The following is a 17,959-nucleotide window of genomic DNA, read 5'->3' as shown; positions in this document are numbered from 1 at the left end:
GGTACATAGGAATTTTGAGGGAACATTCTTCAAATCACTACATTCCTCTCACAGAGAGTGCAGGGTTAGTCAGAAGACTCAAGCTTCAAGATTCAGATCTGGGTCCATTCTCACTTGTCTGTCACAGATATACCCTGCACTTCCTAATTCTATAGGCTACTGTAAGGAATAAGTGAGCAAATGCACATGAAAGTGCTTTGCAAACTGCAATGTAGTGTATAAATAAAATGTTTTGTTTTAGGAACTATCATTTTACCTTTAACAGTTATTTTGGCACCTATTAATCCATTTATGCCTAAAGTACCATTACTGGAATGCTAAGCTTATGGGAGTTATTTATATCCTACTGCTCAAGGTTATTGCTAAGGTCTGATTTTTCACACACAAAAAATTTTCACACAAAAAAATTTGTAACCTCCAGCATAAATGGGTTAACTTATTCAATATTCAGGCTTCCTCTTATACCATAACCTGAAAAATGCTCATAATAATTTTTCATATTAATTTACCACTAAATTTCAAAATACACTAAACCTAAGAGCTCATGTGCTAATTTATGTAATTACAGATAAATTAACTACAATACCTTAAACTAGCTCAAGTTCCTTTTTTCATAGTCCACTATTTACACGTGAACTTTATCTCCATTTGAGAGATAACCAATTATTTCTTCTCTAACTCTCTTTCATTACTACACCATTCTTCAACCCTACTTATAGTTCACAGCAACTCCAACACTTAAGAATTCCCCTACATAATTTTCAGTGAAAGAAAATTGAATTTAGTTATTTGGAAAGCATTAAAACAGCTAAGCAAGGAGAGAAGGTCTACCAAAGGATGGCTTGTTTTTTCTGTCATTTTATATCAGTGTATATGATAAATATGTGCACATCTGACTTACTAATTAAAGTATATTGTTAGATCAGGAAAGGTGAGAAGTGTGGCTTGCTCATCTCTATATCCGTAAGCATCAGGTAGTGTGCTTTGCTTATGTAAAACTTCAATAACATATGTTGATTTTAATCTTATACAGAAAAAAGAACAAGAAGCTGGCAAATAAACCTTCAAAAAATCTCTTCCTTAAGCCTTTTCAGTTGTTCAAGATTTAAATACCCAACTCTTTAGAAGAAGATATTCACTTCCTAACACTTGTCAACTAATAATTTTTTTTTTTCATTTAAATTTCCAGCTAATGGAACAAAACAAAAACATACGAAAGAAAGACCATTTTGGAAGCTAGCTAGAAGGTTCAGGGAATAAACACAAACTGAAGAGACATCAAAAGTGAAAATCAAGAATAATCAAGCTCTGAAATACCCATTGGACTAGGTCAAAAATAAAATTTACGAAGCAACACTTAAAGTAGAGAGAAAATACATTGAAATCATTTTGTGAAGGGATTTTATGATAAAAAGAAAATGTATCTTACAGTGCTTTTATCATTTCTTCTTGCATCTTTTGTAAGGAATCCAGAAGCAGGGGAAGTGTGATATCATAATACTGATTCTGATGGAGCTGTGCCCCTTTCAATGCCAATACATACTGATTGTGCAACATATGAAGTTTCATTGTGGCTTTGTCATATCGTTCCTTGGCCTTTTCAGTTTCCTTCCCTGAAAAAAAAAAAATGAAGAAAGTTAGCAAAGAAAAAAGAATAAAAATTATCTTCACTACATGCAAACTGAATTACTACTGCTTTATGTTATTTCACACATTTTATAAATAACAAAATTTTATTGAACATATACTATGTGCTTAGCTTTATGCAAGGTACTGTTGATTTGCCAATCCTTATTAGAAAGGCTGCCATGAAGGAGGTATGTAGGATATGGTGAATAAAGGTGAAAGTAAACGGTGAATAAAGGTCAAAGCAAAACACAAAAAATACAGATATATGATCCTTTTCATCTTCAAGAGGCTTATACCAAATTAAAACAACAGTGCACATAAACTGTAAAACCAAGAAACCAAGAAAGTTTGTAAATAATATTAAATTCTGAGGTCTGTGTTTGAGATATCAACAAAGACAAGGGTAGTCAGAGGAGGCTTTGTGGAGAAGACAAACCTTAAAATATGGGACATGTCTGAAGAAGCGTAAGAAAGGTAAGAACAGCTAATAGTTCCTTCCTCTCACCTTTTTTCCCTTCACTCCTTCCTTTCATTCAATGAATATTATTAGCTGAACACTGCTAGGAACTGTGCTAAATATTGGGAATTCAGTATTTGGCAAAACAGTCCTTGACACAGAGCCTTGAAACTGGAATATTGAGTGAATATATGGAAAGAACGAAGTTACATAGGCAAGCAACTAGATAAGCTTGTCTAAAGACAGCAACTTTTGAGGAAGTTAAAGAAATCGGTCTGTTTAGGTAGGGCAGTTTTAGGTGCTGAATGACTTGAAAATCAAGCAGAGAAATTTAGACTTCATGAGGAAGAAGTCTGAGAAATACTGATAACGTTACGAGTTAAAATATTTTATGGTTCCATTACTAGTCATTGAGAAAACATTTACAGATTGCCAATATAAGCGAATCGCTATAAATGAAAATCTTAAGCAGATCTTAAACTTTTGATGTAAATTACACAAATATTTCTTGTCAATCTAGATTCAGAAAATAAACTGTTCAAGATATTTACTAATTTCTGCCCTCTTTCCAAAGAAGTCCTCCAAACGAATCCTCTCTGCCGAAACAGATCTTAAGTTGAGAATTCCTAATGGCAGGCTCCCTTCTGTTGCCATTCTGCTTAGGCTCAGCAATAATCTGAGTATTCCTTTCTTACGAATCTCAGTACCCAAGAGCAAAGAGCAGAGAAAAGGTGAGGGTTTTTGCAAAGAGGGACAATTTCAGACCCTCAGACCATTCCAAGAAAGAACAACAGAATGAGGAATAGAATTCCCTTGGTTTCTCATCATCCCTCCAATTCTGATGCTCAGGAACTACATCGACATGGTACAAACAGAAACAAACCTTCTGGCAGATTTGTATGTCTCTACTATCAACAAATTCTAGTGTTCAGAAATACTAGAATCACCACTGACCTCTAGGGAGCAACACATTAATTATTTCAAAGAGTTTAATTCTATACCCATAGTCCATTCACTGGCTCTTGCACATGAGGATATTAATAACTGTCCAAGTTATTAACACAGTGTTGCCCAGATAAGCTATTTCACTTTATAACATAAAGAACTTCTCAATAAGAAAATAATCTTTTCTCTTGAGTATCTCTCCTAATCCCTGTCACTTCTCACTAGAAACATGTTCTAAAACTACAGTGGCAGGAGGGAAGCAAGTACATTAATTCAGTTCTCACCTAAGGGAAAAAAAATCATTTAATCACTAAAGTAGTAGTTTTTCAAACTTTTTAACTATAACCCAAAAAATAATACATTTTATGTCATGAACTAGTAAATAATCATATACGTGTTTATATAACTTTAATATAAAATGATCATTCTTACTATGAGGTATGCCCTGTGGTTTTTCAGAAAGTCTAATCTATTTGAATTTTAAATGAATTTTTTAAATGTTTCTCAGAATCCAGTTAAAATAATCCCTAAAGATTTATCTCACTCTGCACGACACTTGGAACAATTTTATTAACTTAGCAATTAACAAAATGACTTCAATAATATTAACCATGAATGATTCTTAATGTTCTTGGGAACATATCCTTCCACATGATCAGTTACTATAATATTTTTTTATAAAATAATTGCTTTTTTATCCATGAATATTACTACTTAGCATTCTTCTTACAGAAATATGTTTCATTAAAAGTCCCCAAAAGCCAATGCAATTGGTTGGGTGTGGTGGCTCACATGTAATCCCAACACTTTGGGAGGCTGAGGCAGACAGATTATTTGAGGTCAGGAGTTCGAGAACAGCCTGGCCAACACAGTGAAACCCTGTCCTTACTAAAAATACAAAAAATTTAGCCAGGTGTAGTGGAGCGTGCCTGTGGTCCCAGCTACTGGGGACACTGAGGCAGAAGAATCACTTTAAGAGGCAGAGGTTGCAGTGAACTAAGATCAAGCCATTGCACTCCAGCCTGTGGGAGAGAGTGAGGCTCTCAAAAAAGAAAAGTCAATGCAACTGACATATCTACGGCCAGCCCCACAGCTTTCCATCTAAAAATGATCACCCCTTTTTCCTCCCCACCCATACAAGTTAGGAGGAAGATCCCATATGAATCTGACACCCAAGATCTAAGGTATGTACCTGACCATATGGGAACTAATATTTTGGCTAGAAGCTAAGTCATAGTCACTACTGAATAAGAGTAAAAGTTCACTAACTCTTGCTATAGAAGCTGCCAGAGCAGCCCTAGTACTCTGGTACTCTCCTTTCTGAGGCCCATGTCAAGGTTTTCGGTTTTTGGTCTATTTGGTTTTTTTACTCACCATTTTTTAGCTAGTTAAAGTTTCTGTTTACTACTTTAAATTGAACAAATCAATTCTGACAAGAGTTCAAAAGGTCATGTACAATTATCGTGATAAATTAATTCCAAGTAAAAAAGACACTTTCTACAGTCCACATGTTCATAATAAATCAAGTGTCCCTGGGCAAGATGGCCGAATAGGAACAGCTCCAGTGCTCAGCTCCCAGAGAGATCTATGCAGAAGGCGAGTAATATCCACATTTCCAACTGAGGTACCTGGTTCATCTCATTGGAACTGGTTGGACAGCCCAAGGAGGGTGAGCTGAAGCAGGTTGGGGTATCACCTCACCAGGGAAGGGCAAGGGGCCAGGGAAGCACCACTCTCCCAGCCAAGGGAATTCTCATTTAAGAATCTCAGTACCCCTGCACTCCGGCCCAGATATTGTGCTTTTCCCACAGTCTTCAAAACCCGCAGACCATGAGATTCCCTCCGGTACCTACACAACCACCAGGGCCCTGGTTTCTGGCACACAACTAGGTGGCCATTTAGGCAGAAACTGAGCTAGGCCCAGCAGTTTTTTTGTTTATGCCCCAGTGGCGCATGGAAAGCCAGCAAGACAGAACCATTCACTCCCCTAAAAAAGGGAATGAAGCCAGGGAGCCAAGTAGTCTGGTCCCATCCCTATGGAAAACAGCAAGCTAAGATCCACTGGCTTGAAATTCTTGTAGCCAGCACAGTAGTCTGAGCTCCACCTGGGACATTTGAACTCGATAGAAGGAGAGGCATCCACCATTGCTGAGGCTACACCATTGCTGAGGCTTGAGTATGTAGGTAGTTTCAACCTCACAGTGTAAGCAAGGCTGCCAGTAAGTTTGAACTGGGCGGAGCCCAACACAGCTCAGTAGCTACAGGCAGACTGTCTCACTAGATGTCCTGGCTGGGCAGGGCATCTCTGAAAAAAGGCAGTAGCCCATCATAGACTTATGAATAAAGCCCCCACCTTCCTGGGACAGAGCACCTGGGAAAAGAGGCCCTTGTGGTACAGCTTCAGCAGACCTAAATGTCCCTGCCTGGCAGCTCTGAAGAGAGTAGGGGATATCCCAACACAGCATTCAAGCTCTGATAAGGGACAGACTGCCTCCTCAAGTGGATCCCTGAACTGTTTATCCTGACCGGGAGACACCTCCCAGTATGGGCCGACAGATACCTTATACAGGAGAACTCTGGCTGGCATCTGGCAGGTACCCCTCTGGGACAAAGCTACCAGAGGAAGGAACAGGCAGCAATCTTTGCTGATCTGCAGCTTCCACTGGTGATTCCCAGGCAAGCAGGGTCTGGAGTGGACCTCTAGCAAAATCCAGCAGACCTGCAGCAGAGGAGCCTGACTGGTAGAAGGAAAACTAACAAACAGAAAGAAACAGTCTCAACATCAACAAAAAGGACATCCACTCAGAGACCCCATCCAAAGGTCACCAACCTCAAAGATCAAAGGTAGACAAATCCATGCAGATGGGAAGAAACCAGCACAAAAAGGCTGAAAACTCCAAAAACCAGAACACCTCTTCTCCTCCAAGGGATCACAACTCCTCACCAGGAAGGAAAAAAACTGTATGGAGAATGAGTTTGACGAACTGACAGAAGAAGGCTTCAGAAGATGGGTAATAACAAACTTCTCCGAGCTAAAGGAGCATGTTCTAACCCAATGCAAGGAAGTTAAGAAACTTGAGAAAAGGTAGACAAAATGCTAACGAGAATAACCAGTTTAAAGAAGAATATAAACAACCTGATGGAGCTGAAAAACACAGCACAAGAACTTCTTGAAGCATACACAAATTTCAATAGCTGAATTGATCAAATGGAAGAAAGGATATCAGAGATTGAAGATCAACTCAATGAAATAAAGCAAGAAGACAAGATTAGAGAAAAAAAGAGTAAAAAGAAAAGAAAAAGGCCTCCAAGAAATATGGAATTACATGATAATACCAAACCTATGTTTGATTAGTGGACCTGAAAGTAAAGGGGAGAATGAAACCAAGTTAGAAAACACTCTTTAGGATATAACCCAGGAGAACTTCTCCAACCTAGCAAGATAGGCCAGCATTCAAATTCAGGAAACACAAAGACCATCACAAAGATGCTCCTTGAGAAGAACAACCCCAACACACATAATCATGAGATTCACCAAGGTTGAAATAAAGGAAAAAATGCTAAGGACAGCCAGAGAGAAAGGTCAGGTTACCCACAAAGGGAAGCCCATCAGACTCACAGCAGATCTCTCGGCAGAAACCCTACAAGCCAGAAGAGAGTGAGGGCCAATATTCAACATTCTTAAAGAAAAGAAAACCCAGAAATTCATACCCAGCCAAACTAACCTTCACAAGTGAAAGAGAAAGAAAATCCTTTACAGACAAGCAAATGCTGAGAGATTCTGTCACCACCAGGCCTGCCTTAGAAGAGGTCCTGAAGGAAGTATTAAACATGGAAAGGAACACCTGGTACCAGCCACTGCAAAAAATACCAAATTGTAAAGACCACTGATGCCAGGAAGAAACTACATCAACTAACAGGCAATCCAGCTAGCATCATAATGGCAGGATCAAATTCACACATAATAATATTAACATTAAATGTTAGTGCGCTAAATGCCTCAATTAAAAGACACAGACTGGCAAATTGGATGAAGAGTCAAGACCCATCAGTGTGCTGTATTCAGGAGACCCATCTCACATGCAAAAACACACATAGGCTCAAAATAAAGGGATGGAGGAATATTTACCAAGCAAATGGAAAGCAAAAAAAAAAGCAGGGTTTGCAATCCTAGTCTCTGATGAAATAGACTTTAAACCATCAAAGAAGAGCATTACATAATGGTAAAGGGATCAACGTAACAAGAGCTAACTATCCTAAAAATATATGTACCCAATAAAGAAGCACTCAGATTCATAAAACAAGTTCTTAGAAAACTACAAAAATACTTAACCTCCCACACAATAATCATGGGAGACTTTAACACCCCAATGTAAACATTAGATCAACAAGACAGAAAATTAACAAGGATATCCAGGACTCGAATTCAGCTCTGGACCAAGCAAATCTATCAGAAATCTACAAAACTCTCCACCCCAAATTGACAGAATATACATTCTTCTCAGCACCACATCACACCTGTTCTAAAATCAACCACATAATTGGAAGTAAAACACTCCTCAGCAAATGAAAAGGAAAGGAAATCATAACAAATAGTCTCTCAGACCACAGTGCAATCAAATTAGAACTCAGGACTAAGAAACTCACTCAAAATCACACATCTGCATGGGAACTGAACACCCTGCTCCTAATGACTACTGGATAAATAACTAAATGAAGGCAGAAAGATATTCTTTGACCAATGAAAATGAAGACACAACATACCAAATTCTCTGAAATACATTTAAAGCAGAGTCTAGAGGGAAATTTAGAGCGTTAAATGCCCTAAAGAGAAAGCAGGAAAGATCTAAAATCAACATCACAATTAAAAGAACTAGAGAAGCAAGAACAAACAAATTGAAAACCCAGCAGAAGACAAGAGATAACTAAGATCAGAGCAGAACTGAAGGAAACAGAGACATGAAAAACTCTTCAAAAAAAAAAAAAATCAATGAATCCAGGAGCTGGTTTTTTGAAAAGATCAACAAAATAGACTGCTAGCCAGACTAATAAAGAAGAAAAGAGAGAAAAATCAAATAGATGCAATGAAAATGATAAAGGTGATATCACCACCAATTCCACAGAAATACAAACTATAATCAGAGAATACTATAAACACCCCTATGCAAATAAACCAGAAAATCTAGAAGAAATGGATAAATTCCTGGACACTTATACCCTCCCAAGACTAAACCAGGAAGAGTCGAATCCCTGAATAGACCAATAACAGAGTCTGAAATTGAGGCAGCAATTAATAGCCTACCAACCAAAAAAGAAGTCCAGGACCACATAGTTTCACAGCTGAATTCTACCAGAGGTACAAAGAGAAGCTTGTATCATTTCTTCTGAAACTATTCCAAACAATAGGAAAAGAGGGAGTCCTCCCTAACTCATTTTATGAGGCCAACATCATCCTGATACCAAAGCCTGGCAGAGACACAAATAAAAATGAAAATTTCAGGCCAATATCTCTAATGAATATCAATGCAAAAATCCTCAATAAAATACTGGCAAACCAAATCCAACAGCTCATCAAGAGGCTTACCCATCACGATCAAGTCAGCTTCATCCCTGGGATGCAAGGCTGGTTCAACATGCACAAATCAATAAATGTAATCCATTACATAAACAGAACGAAAGACAAAACACACGATTATCTCAATAGATGCAGAGAGGCCTTCAACAAAATCCAACAGCCCTTTATGCTAAAAACTCTGAATAAACTAGGTATTGATAAAATGTATCTCAAAATAATAAGAGCTATTTATGACAAACCCATGGCCAATATCATACTGAATGGGCAAAAACTGGAAGCATTCCCTTTGAAAACTGGCAAAAGATAAGGATGCCCTCTCTCACCACTCCTATTCAATATACTATTAGAAGTTCTGGCCAGGACAATCAGGCAAGATAAAGAAATAAAGGGCATTCAAATAGGAAAAGAAGAAGTCAAATTTTCTCTATTTGCATACAACATGGTTGTGTATTTAGAAGATCCCATCTTCTGAGACAAAATCTCCCTAAGCTAATAAGCAACTTCAGCAAAGTCTCAGGATACAAAATCAATGTGTAAAAATCACAAGTATTCCTATACACCAATAACAGACAAACAGAGCCAAATCATGAGTGAACTCCCATTCACAATTGCTACAAAGAGAATAAAATAGCTAGGAATACAACTAACAAGGGATGTGAAGGACATCTTCAAGGAGAACTATAAACCACCACTTGAGGAAATAAGAGAGGATACAAACAAATGGAAAAATATTCCATGTTCATGATTACAAAAAATCAGTATCATGAAAATGGCCATACAGCCCAAAGTAATTTATAGATTCAATGCTATCCCCATCAAGCTACCATTGACTTTCTTCACAGAACTGGGGAAAAACCACCTTAAATTTCATATGGAACATTTTGGAAGACAGTGTGGCAATTCCTCAAGGATCTAGAACCAGAAATACCATTTAACCCAGCAATCCCAATACTGGATATAAACCCAAAGAATGATAAATCATTCTATTATAAAGACATATGCACACATATGTTTATTGCAGCATATTCACAATAGCAAAGACTTGGAACCAACCCAAATGCCCATCAATGATAGACTGGATAAAGAAAATGTGGCACATATACACCATGGAATACTATGCAGCCATAAAAAAAGATGAGTTCATGTCCTTTGCAGGAACATGGACAAAGCTGGAAACCATCATTCTCAGCAAACTAACACAAGAACAGAAAACCAAACACTATATGTTCTCACTCATAAGTGGGTGTTGAACAATGAGAACACAAGGACACAGGGAGGGGAACATCACACACTGAGGCCTGTCAGGGGTAAAGAGCTAAAGAAGGAATAGCATTAGGAGAAGTGCCTAATGTACACGACAGGGTGATGGATGCAGTCAACCACTATGGCATGTGTATACATACCTGTGTAAGAAACCTGGATGTTCTGCACATGTACCCCAGAACTTAACATACAATAAAAAATAAACAAACAAACAAACAAAACATGTAGTTACCATGCAAGTGAATTAGAGTATTGCGTTCTAAGATGTTACTTTTTACTGTCAGTTCAAAGGGTATAATCAGTTCACTGAATTTGATATTTTGCCTCCATTTAAAAACTTTATTTTGTTATATTAACTATTATTCCTAGTTAATTCCCTAAATTTTTTAGTCTAACTTTAGAAGAGAATCTCCACACATTTTCACTGAGACATTTAAACCATTTAAACTACCCATCTGTCCTCCCATTTGCACAGATATTTAAACTGCACACAATCCACCTGTCTTTCTAGCTGGTGTAAAATGATTCACTAAATACACAACACTCAACTCACTAAGATATTATGCACCAAGAAAACATTAGGAAATTTACAAATTTCCCAGATACCTTTTCTTTATTAAACATAGTATATGGCAAACAACTTGAAGCCAACAGAACCAAAATTTAATCACCAACAGCTAGCTTATCAATGGTCATTAACAACAGTTACAAAAATATTTAATGCCTTTGGAAACATCCAATGCAGAATCCATTGTATTAAAATAATAATAATAATAATAAATTCTCAAAACCACTTTCAGGTTTAAAACCAGATTTGAGGTTATGTTTTAACAGATTTGGGGGAAGAATACTCCACAGCTCACATACACTTCTACACTTGGTTATACGGCATACTTACGCATGCATATTATCAATCAATCTTTATCTCTCTCCCTTACAGGTATAAACAAAGAGTTTTAAAAACACCCTCACTTACCATGATTTGGAAAGGGATTCTATGCTACTTTGTATTGATTTCTTTTAAACAAAAGTTTAGGGTGCAATACACAATACGTAAGTCAATTCCAGAATTGTTAATACTATACAAAAACCAATGTCACAAATAAAATTTTTAAATTGCTTTTACTTAACAAAATTATTGCAAAAATAACCTAATGCAATTAGATTTAGTTCAAAATATTTCAGATCACTAATATACTTTCTTAACTTTTAAATAAAAACATATGATCTTAAAACTAATGTGAAGTACATAGAACGAAAAAATTCTTATTTTTCATTCAACAAACACAGAATCCTATCTTTGTTGCTGTGTGCTTTTTTTCCTTTTTTTTTTTGTAAGGATGACAGGGATTGGAGCAGGGCATGGAGTTTCTATGTGTCAATCAACAAGGAGGAAAACATCCAATTTTTCCTCCTCCGCATAAGAAAATTCACAGAGATTAAATTATAATTCTTTTGCCACAATTTGTTGACAAATCTATTTAATGTTTTGTAATAAAAGAATATATAAACAATATGTCATACCATAAACAATATTATGAAGCTAACAAAACTCATTTACATAAGTCTGACATTTACAAAAGAAAGGATAGACTACTCATTAAGCTAGTCTAAAAAGTCATTTTTTTACTATAAACTTCTGAAGTGTTTGCCATTTGTGAAATATTATGGTAGAAAGCTTGCTGATAATAAATAAGAAGTGATTATTTTCTAAAAATAAAGTGCTTACAAGCAGACTCTGCTTTGATTTGGATAAACATTCTACCATCTTGTAATTTTCCTTTCTTTTAGAACACTCCTCATTAATATAGTTTGGCTCTGTGTCCTCACCCAAATCTCATCTGGAATTGTAATCCCTATAATCCCCATATGTCAAAGGAAGGACCAGGTGGGAGGTGATTGGATCATAAAGAGTTTTTTTGCCCCATGTTGTTCTTGTGATAGTGAGTTCTCACAAGATCTGATTGTTTTACAAGGCAGTTTTCCCTGCTATTTCTCAGTCTCTTACCTGCCTCCATGAAGTCATGCCTCTTCCCCTTCCACCATGTTTATAAGTTTCCTGAGGCCTCCCCAGTAATGTGGAACTGTGAGTCAATTAAACTTCTTTTCTTTATAAATTACCCAGTAATTATATGTCTTTTTAGCAGCATGAAAAGAGACTAATACACTCATCAACTTCACAGTTTTACTTATTACTCTACAACTGCTAATCTAGGCACATTGAGTATGAAGAGAATGAACAGGAATTCATCTTAACTTATAGTTACCGGGGTCAAATGTATACACATGTTTTTTTCACATGGAAGTTAAATTCAAGTGTGATATATAGAAACAATGAAGGAGCTAACTTTATTACTCAGTGTGGTTCTGACAAGAACAATATTAAAAAGTCAATTTTAGTCTCAGCTTTTCCTTTGATTACCTGCGCAGCCCCAAGCAAATCATTTAATCTAAATTTTAGTTTCTAAGTTTTAAACATAGGAGTTAAATTATCTGCCCTGTTTAATTCACTGGGTTGTGATGGAGATCAAATGGCAGAGAACTGACAAAATGCAGTAATACCAAGGGCTAAATAAAGATAGCATTTGGAAAGACAACAACAACAACAACAATAAAAAAAAAACCCTTTGTGTTTATATGCTCTTATAAAGCATTAAAAAAAAATAATAGGTATGTCTGGGTGCAGTGGCTCATGCCTGTAATCGCAGCACTTTGAAAGGCCAAGGCAGGCAGATCATAAGGTCAGGAGTTCAAGATCAGCCTGGCCAATATGGTGAAACCCCATCTCTACTAAAAAACACAAAAATCAGTCAAGCGTGATGGTGCACACATGCAGAACCAGCTACTCAGCAGGCTGAAGCAAGAGAACTGCTGCAACCCAGGAGGCAGAGGTTGCAGTGAGCCAAGATTGTGCCACAGCACTCGAGGCTGGGTAACAGAGTGAGACTCCATCCCAAATAATAATAATAATAATAATAATAATAGGTATATACATACTTTGGTACTTCTAATAAATTTCCTAGTATAAGAAATTTTGATTTATCAAGAAACATTTATTAAACATTTTATAGGTTTTGAACTGTTTGGAGAATAGAAATAGTGATACTGTATTTTAAAAGTCAATATAAAACACCTTTAAAGAGCAAGTTCTCAAACTCTGTGTAATATAATTTCCTTGCATATAGTGATTGCTACATTCAACTGACCCACAGTCTTTTAACAACCTGTAAATTGAATGATGTACCATGTCCAAATCTACATTCCATAATTTAACAAAACTGTGAATGAAGGAATTCTGGGTAGCTGGGATGCTGGCAGCAGTGTAATTCTGAATTACACTGTTCACATATCACCCAAAAATATAATAAAGAACAAAATGAAAAACATAATTCATACCCTCAGCATAACAGGCAGAGAAAATCCAAATTTTAACTTGGCTATTAGTAGAAAAGTAACCACCACATCTCTACAAATGATCTCTCCCTCTCCCATAGCAAGCCTTTATGAAGACCAATGGCTGTTGTGTTGGTGGGGGTGGGTGTTGGGGGCTGAGGCAGGGGTGGGTTTGAAGACAAGAAACCACAGCATGCTTAAGTCTAATCTGAAAACAATCATTAGAAAATGAAGGTCTGCTCTACATGTGAAAATACTGAAAAAGTGTAGTGGTAGATCACAGTAGCGACAGCAGTGTCAGAGTTAAAGAAAGGAACTGAGATACTATTTCTCATCCACCAAATTGAGAAACACTGTTGGTGAGGATGTGGAGAAAAAAACATTCATACATTTCTGGTGGAAATGCAAATTGGTATACTCCTTATAGAAGGAAATTTGGCAATATCTAACAAAATCACATATAAGTATACCTTTTAACCCAGCAATCACATTTCTTGTAATGTATATCTCACTTCTGGGAATTCATTCCTCCAATCACACACACAAACACACACACATACAAAACACATACATAAGGTTATTTATAGTAGCAGTGTATCTAATTAGAAAAATCAGAAATAACCTATATGTCCACATGTAGGAAAGGGCTTAAATAATATTAAAGTGGCATGCAGCTGTTGAAAAGTATGAAAAAACTAACAAGAGACTATGAGAACAGGAAAAAAAAATGAAAAAACTATCTACCAACTTGAATGTTGTGATTTTCAGGATGCATTATCAATGGAGAAGCAAAGGAAAAAGAATATTATATGATGGCTTTGTTGTGTATGAAAGAGAGGGAAATAAAAACGAAACATTCCACTATATGGTTTTGAACAGTGTTAACTTTTGGAATCACTAAAGTTTCACTCAGAAATAAATAAACAAAATCAACAAAGATAAAAGGGAGAGGGGAAATTAAAATGAGATACAATAGAGACAAATGAACCAAACTGTATTTCCAGTGAATAACACTAACCACACTAAAGTAGGGAAGAAAAAACTAAGTAACTTTGGAAAACAATATTTGATTACACTAGAAGGCTAAAGACAAAAAAAGCTTTAAACAAATACCAAACTGTAGTTTTTAAGTTTCATTTTTCAGAGACATGAGTTAGCAATACTGAAATTACTTTCTGTGTATTCTAGCATTTGAGCAAGTAAGTAAAATATTGTGAATAACAGAAGCTAGGTTTCCACTCTCAGAGAAAGCAGTTGCAAATATATAAATAGGAAAAGAAGGAATGAACTTTATAGTATTGGATTGGAATTTAAGGTATCAGTGTGAACCCCTCAGTCTTTCCCTAGACAGACCAACAGATAACAGAAAAAGGCACAGGTGTACTTGAGTCTGTGCATGTTGCTTATTTTCTGTCTCTGTCAATTAAAAGGACCTAAAACAAGATATTGTACTAGCAATGAGCACACCAATGTGTGCTCCAATTGTTTTCCAAATACAATTCTCCAATAAAAGGAACTAGGGTTTCATAGAGAAACAGAACCTGAAGTAGAAAAAGTGTAAGATAAGCCAGAAAATACGTACTCAATGAATGACAGAAATGTGTCAAAAGGACAGACAATCCAGTTTCAAGTGGCTCCTAGTGGCCAAATCTGAGCATGATAGTATATAATAAAGATAGTAGATTATAATCTATGAATAAAAATCAGAATATGTGAGTTCATTCTAATGCATTAAATTAATACATAAATTTATAAAATAAACTGGAGAGAGAGAAAAGCCCTTCCTTACATGAAAAACAAATTAATAAATATAAAAGCAATAATGGAATCAGAAAACTACCATTTCACAATTGCCATAATAATAAATGATTTTGGCAAGAACCACTGATAGACATAAAAACTAGTGAGTGAAAATCTGAAGGTTAACACCATATTTACATAGTGTCAATGTTTTCCCTACAACACTTAGTAGCTACAAAGGAAAATTAAATTCTAACTTCAGTGTGGAGAAATCAAGCACCTTACTCCAATGTTCAAATTAATATCCAATAATAGAATGAACTGACATTATGGACCTGATATAAAGTACCAATAACAGAACATCATTTCTATGGTATTCCAGTGAAAAATAAACCACAAATATTATGCAGAAAAACAAATCAAGGAATACTCCACAAAATAACTGTCCTATACCACTTAAAAATGTCAATGTTTTGTGAAACATAAAGACTATTAACTGTTCCAGTGTAAAGGCAACTAAAAAGATATAACAACTAAATAAGTATACATTTACATTTTTATATTTACACATACATATATGTGCACCACATACAGAGACAGAAAAGCATAAAGCAAATGTGGTAAAATGTGCACATTTGGGAAACATGGGTGAATGGCATAAGGGAATTCTTTGTACTATTTTTTCAGCATTTCTGCAGGACTGAAATGATGGTAAAAATATAGTTAACAGAAAGCTATGGAAATTGGATCAAAATTTAATAGTATCAGAATATTCATTATATCTAAAGAACTGGGACCCGGCGCGGTGACTCAAGCCTGTAATCCCAGCACTTTGGGAGGCCAAGGCGGGTGGATCACGAGGTCAAGAGATTGAGACCATCCTGGTCAACATGGTGAAACTCCGTCTCTACTAATACAAAAAATTAGCTGGGCATGGTGGCGCATGCCTGTAATCCCAGCTACTCAGGAGGCTGAGGCAGGAGAATTGCCTGAACCCAGGAGGCGGAGGTTGCAGTGAGCCGAGATCGCGCCATTGCACTCCAGCCTGAGTAACAAGAGCGAAACTCCGTCTCAAAAAAAAAAAAAAAAAAAAAAGAACTGGTATTACTTAGCCTACAGATTAAATATCAAAACACTGATTTCCTAGTTCAGAAAAGAAAATTTAGTTTTAATTTGCATGCCTCCTAGCAGGTATGTTTCCACTATAAGTAATATTAACAGACAAAGAAGCCATACTATAAAAAAAAAAAAAAAAAAAAACGAGATTTAATTCTACTTTAGAAGACCAGTCAAGTGTGTAGAAGAACAACATTTACAGAAAATTTAGGGCATTCATCCTTTAAATGTTTATCCACAATCCATGCATGGTGTTCTAGGTTATGTGAGGGATGCATAGTTATAGTCTCTTCCTAAAAGATATTTGACAAGAAAATCAAAATGAAGGGTCACCAAAGAGTCATCATGTTAGGATGTAACTATAGAAGAAGTGCAGAGATCATCATTAATTAAACAACCACACACTAACCTCTAACTCCTAATATGTACTATGTTACAAAAGGTATCTAATAAGTTGATGAACACACTTAATAAACTGGCTTAAAAGCTACATGTTATGTATAAAATATCTCTAGAAAAAGCAGATAATATCTGTTCCCTCTGGAGAAAAAAAAATGAATAATGAGTGGGGAAAAAAAAACCTTTTCATTGTATACTTAATGATTTGTACCTTATGATTTTGAAATCTGAACCATGTTAGTGTGAAGAGGGAGTCCGTGAACCCCATTTTTTAAAATTACTCTGAAGAGAACTTCTAAAAGCTTTCACCAGCATATCTAACCTTTTTATCTGAATCTATATCTCTCCATCTCTCCTAAACTATTACTATAAATAAACTGCTCTTGTTCAAAGTAAAGACTAAATCTATTTATTTGGGTACTAGATGTATCGTCTCTCACCTACTCAGGGACATTTCTCCAGCAATCTTCCTCCTTCATTCCTGCTGCCTCAACTGTTTTCCTTCTCTAGAAGTGCACTTTCATCAGCGAACAAGCTGTAATAGCTCCCAATCTTTAAAAGGAAAAACAAAAACCTCCCTTTACTATACTTCTTCCAGTTTCTTTAATATTTCTCTCCTCCCCTTTACTGCAGAACTGATAATAGATACCTCCAGTTTCTTTTATCTCCTTTCTTAAACCCAGACCATTTAGGGTCTTCTATCATTCCACTGAAACTTCTCTTGTCAAAATCATCAATAACTTACACTTTGCTAAATCCAAATCTTAGTTCTCACCTTATGTTAGCAGTATTCAACCTAGTTGATCACTTGCTCTTCCTTGAAACCTATCTTTCCGCGTATCTCCCAGAATAGTACATTCATTTAGTTTTCCTTTTATATTGGTCTTTTTCATTCTTTTTAACTCTTTATTTCCCTGACTTCTTAATGTTGGCCTCAGTCTTTGTTAAGACTCTTCTCTTTTTTATCTTCATTCATACTACTAGTAATGTCGTAAAATCTCATGGCTTTAAATAACAATTAACATAATAAAATAATTCATATTTTACAGTTCTACTCCAGACTTCTCTCTGGAACTACCGAACCTGAGATTAAATTTAACATCTCCACTTGAGTATCTAATAAGACTCTCAAACCAGTCTTGCTCTTCACCTACAAAACTGTTCATCTCACATTGTCCCTGTATCAGTTAATAACAGTGCCATCCTTCCAGCTGCTCAGGCCAAAAATCTTGGAATCAGTCTTCTCTTCTTTATCTCACAAACTATATCCAATTCAATGGCAAATCCTCTAGGCTCTATTTTTGAGACAGTGTCTTGCTCTGTCACCCCAGCTGAAGTGCAGTGGGGGCAATCTCGGCTCACTGTAACTTCCACTTCCTGGGTCAGGCAATTCCGGTGCCTCAGCCTCCCTAGTAGCTGGGACTACAGGCATGCATCACCAT

At 36.2% G+C, this 17,959-nt stretch overlaps 1 protein-coding gene across 6 annotated transcripts in view; it reads right to left on the bottom strand.

Annotated features, from left to right (window-relative positions):
• Positions 1–17,959, bottom strand: part of FER (FER tyrosine kinase) — a 520,940-nt gene that overhangs the window by 379,956 nt on the left and 123,025 nt on the right. For all 6 annotated transcript variants that reach the window (XM_012459750.2, XM_012459791.2, XM_012459801.3 and 3 more), the window contains one exon: positions 1,430–1,613. In XM_012459750.2, coding sequence (XP_012315173.2) covers positions 1,430–1,613 — 184 coding nt within the window. The remainder of the gene's footprint in view (positions 1–1,429; positions 1,614–17,959) is intronic.

This window comes from Aotus nancymaae, unplaced genomic scaffold, assembly GCF_030222135.1.
Source record: "Aotus nancymaae isolate 86718 unplaced genomic scaffold, 86718_ANA_hifiasm-v0.15.2.pri h1tg000014l, whole genome shotgun sequence".
Taxonomy (NCBI): domain Eukaryota; kingdom Metazoa; phylum Chordata; class Mammalia; order Primates; family Aotidae; genus Aotus; species Aotus nancymaae.
Note: the sequence above shows the minus strand (reverse complement) of the source record. Positions and strands in the feature narration are given on the sequence as shown.